The sequence below is a fragment of the Hemiscyllium ocellatum genome, chromosome 11 (assembly GCF_020745735.1).
Source record: "Hemiscyllium ocellatum isolate sHemOce1 chromosome 11, sHemOce1.pat.X.cur, whole genome shotgun sequence".
NCBI lineage: Eukaryota > Metazoa > Chordata > Chondrichthyes > Orectolobiformes > Hemiscylliidae > Hemiscyllium > Hemiscyllium ocellatum.
This window is the reverse complement of record NC_083411.1, coordinates 94051576-94064175: the sequence shown is the minus strand read 5'-3', so window position 1 is coordinate 94064175 and position 12600 is coordinate 94051576. Positions and strand designations below refer to the sequence as shown.

At 41.5% G+C, this 12600-nt stretch overlaps 1 protein-coding gene across 2 annotated transcripts in view; it reads right to left on the bottom strand.

Moving 5' to 3' along the window:
* Positions 1-12600, bottom strand: part of ocrl (OCRL inositol polyphosphate-5-phosphatase) — a 119147-nt gene that overhangs the window by 36705 nt on the left and 69842 nt on the right. For both annotated transcript variants that reach the window (XM_060832724.1, XM_060832726.1), the window contains one exon: positions 3779-3889. In XM_060832724.1, coding sequence (XP_060688707.1) covers positions 3779-3889 — 111 coding nt within the window. The remainder of the gene's footprint in view (positions 1-3778; positions 3890-12600) is intronic.

The window sequence follows — 12600 nt, the reverse complement described above, 5'->3', positions numbered from 1 at the left end:
TCCCAAATTCACCATTTAAGAATTAGTCTGGCTAATGCTAGTGACTGACACATTAAGCTGTAAGGAGCAACATAACATTGTTGCATTGAGCACAGAAATGTAGACTGATTCTGTCTTTCACAATGTAAAGTTTGTTGATACTAAGCTCAAATTCTTCATACTTTATTGAAAAAATTTCTGAACTAGAATTGAATGTAGAGAAGCTGGCCCCGGCTGCTACGTCATGGATGGCATTGAGTGCCTTCAGTGCTGTTGAAGGTGTATTCACCTCGGCAATTGCAAAGTATTACATTATACTCCTGATTTGGGACTTGCAGGTGATGGATAGTCACTGGCGAGACAAGAGGTGTGTCATTCACTACAGAATATCTGGCCTCTGACCTCCCACGTAGCCACAGAATCTATATGGCTGGTTTGAATTCAGGTGGTCAATGGTAACTACAATGGTGCTAATAATGGGGAAATTCAGCTCTGGTAATGCTTATGAACATCAAAAGATGGTGATTAGATTCAGTCTTGTTTGACATGGTCAATATCTGACACTTCTGTGGTGTGAATGTTACTTACTACTTAACAGTTTAAGCTGAAAATGTGTTGCTGGAAAAGCGCAGCAGGTCAGGCAGCATCCAAGGAACAGGAGATTCAACATTTCGGGCATAAGCCTGTCTTCAGAAATGAGGAGTGTGTGTCCAGCAGGCTAAGATAAAAGGTAGGGAGGAGGGACTTGGGGGAGGGGCGTTGGAGATGCGATAGGTGGAAGGAGGTCAAGGTGAGGATGATAGGCCGGAGTGGGGTGGGGGTGGAGAGGTCAGGAAGAAGATTGCAGGTTAGGAAGGCGGTGCTGAGTTCGAGGGATTTGACTGAGACAAGGTGGGGGAAGGGGAAATGAGGAAACTGGAGAAATCTGAGTTCATCCCTTGTGGTTGGAGGGTTCCTAGGCGGAAGATGAGGCGCTCTTCCTCCAACCGTCATGTTCTCCACTGGTTCTCACCGACCACCCCACCAACGTCCATATACAGTGTATCATCCGCCGTCATTTCCGCCACCTCCTAACGAACCCCACCACCAGGGATATATTTCCCTCCCCTCCCCTATCAGCGTTCCAAAAAGACCACTCCCTCCGTGACTCCCTCGTCAGGTCCACACCCTCCTCCAACCCAACCCCCACTCCCGGCACCTTCCCCTGCAACTGCAGGAAATGCAAAACCTGCGCCCACACTCCTTCCTTACTTCTCTCCAAGGCCCCAAGTGATCCTTCCATATCTGCCACAAATGCACCTGCACCTCCACACACACCATCTATTGCATCCCAATGTGGCCTCCTCTATATTGGGGAGGCAGGCCGCCTACTTGCGGAATGTTTCAGAGAACACCTCTGGGACACCCAGACCAACCAACCCAACCACCCCGTGGCTCAACACTTCAACTCCCCCTCCCACTCCATCGAGGACATGCAGGTCCTTGGACTCCTCCATCGCCAGACCATAACAACACGACGGTTGGAGGAAGAGCACCTCATCTTCCGCCTAGGAACCCTCCAACCACAAGGGATGAACTCAGATTTCTCCAGTATCCTCACTTCCCCTCCCCCCACCTTGTCTCAGTCAAATCCCTCGAACTCAGCACCGCCTTCCTAACCTGCAATCTTCTTCCTGACCTCTCCGCCCCCACCCCACTCCGGCCTATCACCCTCACCTTGACCTCCTTCCACCTATCGCATCTCCAACGCCCCTCCCCCAAGTCCCTCCTCCCTACCTTTTATCTTAGCCTGCTGGACACACTTTCCTCATTCCTGAAGAAGGGCTTATGCCCGAAACGTCGAATCTCCTGTTCCTTGGATGCTGCCTGACCTGCTGCGCTTTTCCAGCAACACATTTTCAGCTCTGATCTCCAGCATCTGCAGTCCTCACTTTCTCCACTTAACAATCTAAGCCTGATTTTGTCCAGGTGTTGCTGAACACTGAGATGATGGACTGCCGCAGCATCCATGCAATCATGAATGATGCTGAACATTGTTGAGGAAGTGACAGCATAGTGCTAATGTCACTAGCTTGGTAATCCAGAACCCCAAACTTAAATATTCTGGGGAAACAAGTTCAAAACCTATCATGGCAGATAGTGAAACAAATCTGAAATGAAAACTAATGAAACAGTGACCAAGATAATTGTTGAAAAAGTCAATCTGGTTTGCTAATATCTCTTAGGGAAGCTGTTCCTTAACAGCTCTGGTATGGCTTGTACTACTAAACTCAATATCAAATCTACATAAAAAGTGACTTCCTGTTTGAGATGGGTGTTAGAATTTCATTGATTCTTAAAGGACATCCTCTATGATACAATTCAAAATGCTGAACATTAAGGATAAGCTCATACAGATGTAGACATTCAAAGGGATATTTTAGAATACATGGGATAATTACATTCCAAAGAATAAGAAAAATTCCAAGGATGGATCTACCATCTATTATCATCATGAAAAATGTTCAAGACAGTATCAAACATAAAGAGGCGGCATATAATCATGCAAAGACAGGTGGCAGTTCCGAGGATTAGACAGAACAAAAAGCACCAAAGAATAATCAAAAAATGAATAGGAGGAGGAAAACTTAAGAGTTCAAGACAAAACATTTATGTACAGAGTAGAAAGCTCTGGATAATTTTGTATCCCAGAAACACTGGCCAAAGAACAGAAATTTCTAAATGACAGGACGATTTGAATGCTAAACCCAATTCAATGTTCCAGCCTCAGTTTATGAAAGGTGTTAAAATGCATAGATGCCATGCAGCTTCTCTCATTTGCATGGTTCTTCATGTTATGTGCAGATATTGTGAGACAATTTGAGTGATATCAGTAATCAGACCACAACTGGTGGTACAATGTACAAATGGAAATAAAGTAATTCTATAAAAAAAGGATTGCTTTGTTCTGAAGTAGAATACTTTGGATGCTGGAAAAATGAAATAAACAGAAAAGGCTGGAAATACTTAGCAGGATAGGCATTACGTATGGAATAAAAAACAGGGTAGATACTTTAGGTTGATCTTCCTTATGCAGAACTGGGAAAAGTCAGAAACTTATTAGATTTTCGGCAATTGAAAGGGAGCAAGTGTGGGAAGAATAACCTAACGCAAGGTCTGTATTGTACAGATCGCTCAGTGTGAATTAGCCAAAACATGATTGAGGAATTGTGGATATTTTTGGATAACACAAACTTTCTACTGAATGGCTGCAGCGATTTTCTATTAGCGATCTTCTACAGCATAATTTTCTATAGTTGTTTTCCATTGCGAGATTTTCTATAGTGCGAGGTTGCACAGGAACACAAGTGTCATGTTATAGCAGAGCGACCTATGGTAAGCAACAGCTTCATTTTCAAAGGCACCTTGCCATGCAAGTGCAAAAAAATGCAATCCCTGCACTTTTGCTTCCTCAGTCCAAGCTGATGAAAATTCATTGACCAGAACTGTTAACTGTTTTTCCACAGATGCTGATTGATGTTAGTAATTCAAAAGTTTTCTTTAGTTTTACCACTTTTGAATTCTGGATGACAAAATAACAAGAATCCTTTTATTTTTAAATCAATCCGTGGCTTTTAATGGGTCCAGGAGCAAATCTGATAATGCCAGGCAGCAACACTGGCAAAGTCAATTTATAAACCCTATAGATAAAATAAGACTTTTTTATGGTTCACATGTATTTAGAAACTTACTACAAACATTAGCAACATTGTAGAAATGGCTGCTAATGCTCCTACAAGATTTGCAGCTATGCACTTACATCTCTTCTGCTAAGGCATAAAGAAGGTAAGAAATCATTCTCCATCCGATCCATCACTCGAACAATATCTTCAAACACTTTCTTGTATCTCTGCTCATCTACAATTTTCACCTAGAACAGAATGGAAGAGGTTAACCTGGTACTTCTTGTGGATTTTCTTTTACAAAAGTAGATATATTCTACTTGCTTTTTGTATTTATAACATTTTAAAACACTTGTATACATTACAGCACAGGCATTTTAGCCACCAAGCCTTCGTCAATTCCTAACTGTTATTTTGATCCAATACTTACTGCCAGTGTGCAGTTTATGTCTCTCTGTTCGTCTCCCATCCAAGATATGTCTTAAGCGTTGCTAATGTGCCTGCTTCCTTCGGGTTCATGAGCAGTGCATTCCAGTACCACCCACCACCCTCTGTGTGAAACGTTTCCCCACATTATCCACCCTATCTATACCTCTCGTAATTTTGTAGATTTCTATCAGATCACATGTCAACCTCCGCCCATCCAGTAAAAACAATCCAAGTTTAGACAACTTCTCCTCATAACTAAAACCCTTTAGGAATGAGATAGGTGTAGGGAAATGGGTACTGGTTGGTGGGACACTGTGGTCTGGGTAATATTTTTGGGCGAGTTTCTTAGAATAGCATGTTCCAATTAGCAATGCTGTACTAGACATGGTATTGTGCAACAACATAGGATTAAAGATTCCAGAGCAAAGGTAGCCCAAAGTAGCAGAAAATATAATTTTTTTTACATTCAACTTAGAAAAATATGCTTCAAGACTGGTCCTATGAAAACTTAAAGAAGGGTGATGATGAGGGAATGAAAGCAGAGCTGGCTAAAATGAATTGGCATATTGGTTAAAGGATAGGCATTCCTTGAAGCAGACATTCAAAGAGATATTTCAAAATACATAGAATAGATACATTCCAAAGAATAAGAAAAATTCCAAGGGCAGATCGACCTACTGTGATTAAAAGAAATATTCAAGATATAAAGATTTGGATGCGAATATTGGAGGTATAGTTAGTAAGTTTACAGATCACACCAAAATTGGAGATGTAGTGGACAGCAAAGGAGGTTACCTTGGAGTACAATGGGATCTTGATCAGATGGGCCAATGGGCAGAGGAGTGGCAGATGCAGTTTAATCGAGATCAATGTGAGGGGCTGCATTTTGGAAAGGCAAATCAGGACAGGACTTATACAATTAATGGTAAGGTCCTGGAGACTATTGCTGAACAAAGAGACCTTAGAGTGCAGGTTCATGGTTCATTGAAAGTGGAGTCTCAGGTAGATAGGATAGGGAAGAAGGCATTTCGAATACTTTCCTTTATTGGTCAGAGCATTGTGTAAAGGGTTTGGGAAGTCATGTTGCAGCTGTATAGGACATTGGTTAGGCCACTTATGAGATATTGTCTGCAATTCTGGTCTCCCTCCTCCAGGAAGGATGTTGTGAAACTTGAAAGGGTTCAGAAAAGATTCACAAAGATGTTGCCAGGGTTTGAGTTATAGGGAGAGGTTGAACAGGCTGGGGTTGTTATCCCTGGAGAGTCAGGGGCTGAGGGGTGACCTTATAGAGGTTTATAAAATCGTGAGGGGCATGGATAGGGTAAATAGGCAAGCTCTTTTCCCTGGGATGGGGGAGTCCAGAACTAGAGGACATAGGTATAGGGTGAGATGGGCAAGATTGAAAAGGGATGTAAGGAGTAACTTTTTCACACAGAGGCTGGTGTGTTGATGGAATAAGCTGCCAGAAGTAGTGGTGGAGGCTGGTACAACTACAATATTTAAAAGGCATCTGAATGGATACATAAATAGGAAGTATTTAGAGGGATATCGACCAAATGCTGGCAAATGGGACTAGATTTGTTTAGGATACCTGGTCGACATGGACGAGTTGAACCGAAGGGGCTGTTTCCATGCTGTATGACTCTAAAAAAGGCACATAAATAGATAAAGACAGGTGGCACTTCCATGGAATGAACAGAAGGAAAAAAAACAATGAATAATCAAAAAATTAATAAAGGTTTTAAAAAAAAGAGTTCAAGACAAACCTAGCCAGAACGGACACTGGAGGATTAATGATGGAACAGAGGAAAAGGCAATGAATTGGATAGGTATAGTGAAAACCAATGCAAGATACAAGTAACATCTGAGAAACAGCTAAATGATAGGAAATGGAAGGGTAGGAGGAATTTAGAAGTACTGCATTAGATATTTTGAGTCAGTCTTCACGAGGCAGAATACAAGTGTAAATCAGAAATAAGTGTAAATCAGAAATTGAAAGTTAATGTCCCTCTGTAAAATTACCTGGGACGTGGCATAACAAATTGTTGGCACTGCAGTCTAGTATGTGCCCTGGTCCTAATAGATCTCTTTTCCTCAGATGTTCAAAGAAGCTGCTAGGGAGACAGTGAGACTGTTGGTGTATTGGTTTTAACTTTCTAAACACTTTTGATTTGGGCAAGGATCCATTAGATTTAAACATAGCAAACATAACTCCTTTAATTCAAAAAAAAAATACAGAAAGCATGAAACTACATCTGTCAAAGAGAAGATGCTAGAAGCAATTATTAAAGAAGTTATGTTCAAAATCATCAGGCAAAGCCAACATTGTTTCTTGGATTTTACATTTTGTTAAAGGGAGAGAAGGATGGGTCTATAATAACAGGAGGAATTTAAGTTAAGGGATGGATCAGTCAAGGTGCAATGTCAAACACTTAAGGGGGTATATTTCAGAAAGCATTGAACAGACATATTCCAACAAGTAAAAAACTTCTGAAGGACCTGCATCCTTTATGTACTAAAAAAAGTCAAACATAGTTTCAAGTCAAAAATACAATCGTGCAAAGACAGATAGTAGGAAAGGAAATTGCACAGAATATACAAACAGTAAGAATGACTATTAGATTAATAAGGAGGGAAAATTAAAATGAGAGAAAAATTAGCTTAAGAACAGTAAGAAAAAAATGTTCCTTCAGATATTTAGGAAAACATTTAAAGCAAATATTAGTCCTATAGAAAATGACTATTAATAATTAATATTAGGAATTAGTGACAAACCATAAACAAATGGTAGATGAACTGAACAGATATTTTTCATTGGAAAATTCTGAAATAACAACTCATTCAAGAATTAAAAGGGATGCCCATGTGGTATGCTCCCCACATTTTAAAAAATTGACATGCCAGATTTTTAAAATACTTGTTGCAGCTCTTATTACGTACAAGTTGGTTAAGTACAGGAAATTTCTTAGCATTGGACTGCAGAAAGATATAGCTAACTCGATCACCATTGTGGAATTTCACAACTGTCGTCATGTGCACATGTTAAAAAGCATCAAAACAAAGAGAATGCAGATTCTCCATTTCCAAGTCTGTCTCAATACTAGAAGAGACATTTCGACATACATTGCACCTACAGAGGTGATAATTATTCATTTCTCAGAATAAACACAGAACTGCAGATGCTAGAAATCTGAGCAAAAAGCAGAGTGCTTGAGGAACACAGCCAGTGGCAGCATCAGCAGAGAGGAAACAGATTTAATGTTTTGAGCTCAGAGACCCTATGTCAGTTCTGTATTGCCAGCATGGTTTCTGTATCCATTTCTTATGAAGCATTCAACTGATTTGACCAGGGAAGTGGAAACTCCTTCATTGAAACAAACAGCTCATTAATAGCCTCCCACTATCCGTTACTGGGTAGTGTTATGAGATGTAAAGCAGCCAAAACTCACCAGCCAATGAGCAAGGGCGTCGCAAAAAGAGTGGTGATAGAATGGATATCAGCCCAACCCAACAGAAACCAAACTGGGGAAACTGATACTCTAAAAGCCCTGCTTGTAACAATCCAAAAGACATTAGAAACAGTGCTGACACCCCACAAGTACCTGAAACTGATAGACCCCAGATTCAGGAACCAGAAAAGATGCCGGAACAAGAACAGCAGAGTTTGAAAGAGTCAAAGTGTGGCTAAGTCTTTTTGCTCAGAGGTAAACTGAGACGCAAAGTTCTCAAAACAAGGCAGGAAAATGTAAATGAGAAGCAAGCATACCTTTGTTTGTTGAGCCCAAAGTCTGGCAAGCAGAAACTGCCTTGCCAACTTTAGAGGTGGTTCGGGGAAATTCTCAAATAGAAGTCACATGACACCAGGATATAGTTCAACACGTTTATTTGAAATCACAAGCTTCCAGAGCAATGCTCCTTCATCAGGTGAAGTGAAGAGAAGCACACAGACAGAATTTATAGACACACAGAGCAAAGGATCGTACAAACTGTGTGAGTGAAGTGTCGACAGGCTAAATAACTAGACTCTGCAGGTGATCAAAAATGTCAGACGGTGTGAGTAACTACCTGCAGAAACTTGTTATTTAGCCTGTCGACTTTCCACTCACACTGTTTAGAGTCACAAAATCATAGGGATGTACAGAATGGAAAAAGACCCTTTGGTCCAACTCGTCCATGCCGACCAGATATCCAAAAATAATCTAGTCCCATTTGCCACCACTTTGCCTATATCCTTCTACACCCTTCTGTTCATATACCCATCCAGATGCCTTTTAAATGTTGTAATTGTACCAGCCTCCCCTGCTCCCTCTGGTAGCAGCTTTCATACACTTACCTCTGCATGAAAAAGTTGCCCCTTAGGTCCCTTTTAAATTTTTCCCCTCTCACATTAAACTTATGCCTACTCATTCTGAACTCCTCCACCCCAGGGAAAAGACTTTGTCTATTTACCCGATCCATGCCCCTCATGATTTTATCAACCACTATAAGGCTCAGTTTCTGATGCTCCAGGGAAAACAGCCCCAGCCTATTCAGCCTCTCCCTGTAACTCAAATACTCCAACCTTGACAACACCCTTGTAAATCTTTTCTGAACCCTTTCAAGTTTCACAAAATCCTTCCCATAGGAGGGAGACCAGAACTGCACACAATATTTGAACCAACTTATACCCAATGTTTTGACCAATAAAGGAAAGCATATCAATGCCTTCTTCACTATCCTATCTACCTGCAACACCACTTTCAAGGAACTATGAACCAGCATGCCAAGGTCTCTTTGTTCAGCAACACTCCCCAGGACCTTACCATTAAATGCATAAGTCCTGCTCTGATTCACCTTTCCAAAATGCAGCATCTAACTCCCATTTATCTAAATTAAACTTCACCTGCCACTCCTCAGCCCATTGGTCCATCTAATCAAGATCCCGTTGTAATCTGAGGTAATCTTCTTCGCTACACCTCCAATTTTGGTGTCATCGGCAAACTGTGCCTCTTATGCTCACAACCAAATCATTTATATAGATGATGAAAAACAGTGGACCCAGCACTGATCCTTGTGGCACGCCACTGGTCACAGGCCTCCAGTCTGAAAGGCAACCCTTCACCACCACCTTCTGTCTTCTACCTTCAAGCCAGTTTTGTTTCCAAATGGCTAGTTCTCCCTGTATTCCATGAGATCTAACCTTGCTAACAGTCTCCCATGAAGAACCTGCTCGAACCTTATAAATCATGTCTACACCTCTGCCCTCATCAATCTGCTTTGTTACTTCTTGAAAAAACTCAATCAAATTCGTGAGACATGCACAAAGCCATGTTGACTATCCCTAATCAGTCCATGCCTTACCAAATACATGTAAATCCTGTCCCTCAGCACTCCCTCCAAAAACATGCCCACCACCAATGTCAGGCTCACCAGTCAATAGTTTCCTGGCTTTTCCTTACCACCTTTCTTAAATAGTGGCAACCATGTCAGCCAACCTCCAGCTTTCCAATACCTCACCTGTGACTATCAATGATACAAATATCTCAGTAAATGGCCCAGCAATCACTTCCCTAGCTTCCCACACAGATCAGGTCACTATGGTACATCAGATCAGGTCCTGAGGATTTATCTACTTTTGTGTTTTTTAACATATCCAGCACCTCCTCCTCTGTAATATGGACATTTTTCATTATGTCACCATTTATTTCCCCACATTCTATGCCTTCCATGTCCTTCTCCGAAGTAAACAATGATGCAAAATATTTGTTTAGTATCTCCCCCATCTCCACACATAGGCTGCCTTGCTGATCTGTGAGTGGTCATATTCTCTCCCTAGTTACTCTTTTGTCCTTAATATATTTATAAAATTCCTTTGGATTCTCCTTAACTCTATGTGCCAAAGCTATCTCATGTCCCCTGTTTGCTCTCCTGATTTCCCTCTTAGGTACACGCCTACTGCCTTTATACTCTTTTAAGAATTCGCTCGATCTCTGCTGTTTATACCTGAGATATGCTTCCTTCTTTCCCTTAACTAAAGTCTCCATTTCTCTAATCATCCAGCACTCCCGACATCTACCAGCCTTTCCTTTCACCGTATAAGGAATATACTGTGTCTGGACTCTAGTTATCTCATTTTTGACTGCTTCCCATTTTCCCAACTGTCCCTTTACCTGCAAAGATCTGTCCCAATCAACTGTTGAATGTTCTCGCTTAATACCATCAAAATTGGCCTTCCTCCAATTTAGAATTTGAGCTTTTAGATCTGATCTATCCTTTTCTATCACTATTTTAAAACTAATGGAATTATAGTTGCTGGCCCCAAAGTGCTCCTCCACTGACATCTCAGTCACCTGCCCTGCCTTATTTCCCAAGAGTAGGTCAAGTTTTGCACCTTCTCTAGTAGGTACATCCACATACTGAATCAGAAAATTGCCTTGTACACACTTAAAGTCCTCTCCATCTAAATCCTGAAAGCTATCGCAGTCCCAGTCTACGTCTGGCAAGTTAAAATCCCCGAACATAACCACCCTATTATTCTTACAGATAATGGAGATCTCCTTACAAATTTTTTTCTCAATTTCCTGCTGACTATTAGGGGGTCTATAATACAATCCCAATAAGATGATCATCCCTTTCCTATTTCTCAGTTCGCATCAAATAACTTCCTTGAATGTATTCCCAGGAATATCCTCCGTAAGTACAGCAGTAATGCTATCCTTTATTAAAATTGCTACTCCTTCTCCTCTCTTGCCTCCATTTCTATCCTTCCTGTAGCATTTGTATCCTGGAACATTAAGCTGCCAGTCCTGCCCATCCCTGAGCCATATTTCTGTAATTGCTATGATATCCCACTACCATGTTCCTAACCATGCCCTGAGATCATCTGCCTTCCCTGTTAGGCCTCTTGCATTGAAATAAATGCATTTTCATTTATCAGTCCTACCTTGTCCTCTGCTTTGTTCCTGCCTGCCCACCTGTCTGACTTGTTCCTTTTCCCAACTGTACTAGTCTCAGATTTATCTCTGTCCTCACAATTTCTCTGGGTCCCCCCGCCACGAGTTTAAATCCTCCTGAGCAGCTCTAGCAAATCTCCTTTCCAGTATATTAGTCCCCTTCCAATTCAGGTGCAATTGTCCTTCTTGAACAGGCCATTTCTAGCTCAAAAGAGATTCCAATGATCTAAAAACGTGAAACCGTTTCCCCGAACCAGCTCCTCAGCCATGCATTCATCTGCTCTATCCTCCTGTTCCTATCCTCACTAGCTTGTAGCACCAGAAATAATCCAGATATTATTACCCTCAAGGACCTCCTTTTAAAATTCCTGCCTAACTTTCTCTCTTCTCCCTTTAGAATCTCATCCTTTACCCTTCCTATATCATTAGGTCCAACGCGTACAATGACCTCCTGCTAGTCCCTCTCGTCTTTGAGAACATTCTGCACCGTCTCAGAGATATCCTTTGTATGATCTTTTGATCACTTTGCTTATAAATGATGTGTCTGTGTACTGCTCTTCACTGCATCCGACGAAGGAGCAGTGCTTCGAAAGCTTATGATTTCAAATAGACTTGTTGGGACTATAACCTGGTGTCGTGTGACTTCTGAGTCTTGCCCACTCGAGTCTAACACTGGCACCTCCACATCATCTCAAATATACAGCCAGATAGTATTGGAGCTGTGATAACCAAATGAAGACCCAAAGGTCTTCATAGTAGAAACTGAACAGCCACTTCCTAATGTAGCAGGGAGATAAATTCATGTGGCACAGTGGTTAGCACTGCTGCCTCATAGTGCCAGGAACCTGGATTCAATTCCCGCCTCAGGCGAGTGACTGTGTGGAGTTTGCACATTCTCCCAGTGTCTGCGTGGGTTTCCTCCACAGTCCAAAAAATGTGCAGGTTAGGTGAATTGGCCATGCTAAATTCCACCTAGTGTTAGGTGCAGGGGTAAACATAGGGGAATGGGTCTGGGTGGGTGTGCTTTGGCGGGTCGGTGTGGACTTGTTGGGCCGAAGGGCCTGTTTCCACACTGTAAGTAATCTAATCTAAAAAAGAGCTCAATCACATCTGTGATTGCCACAAGAGAAATGCAAGAGCAGGTAAGACAGAATTAAGCAGACTTCTCGTTGGATCAGGCCCTAACCTTCAGAATCATAGAATCTATTATTATTGTGCAGGGAGAGTTCATGGAGAGAGTGAGAAAACACTGGCTTTCTCTGTGAGGGTTTGAACAAATGATAGAGTAATTGAATCATAAACTGAAAGTACAATAAGTAAATAACTGCTTCACCTGCAGAATGTATGATTAGTTCCCAGAGTAATGAAACCTTCTCCTCTCAGTTGCAGTCTGCAAGAGAATACTGGGTAATGGGGCACTAGATAGCCGGGATTTTACTGTGGTAAGAATATACTTATTCTGAAACATCTCTTTAGATGTCTGTGTCTCTCAACTAATATATCCCCTACCCTAGTGTAACCATACTATTTAGAAAAGGTAGAGAGAAATCAGGAAATTATAGATCGGTTAGCCTGGCATCAGTGGTAGGGAAAATGCT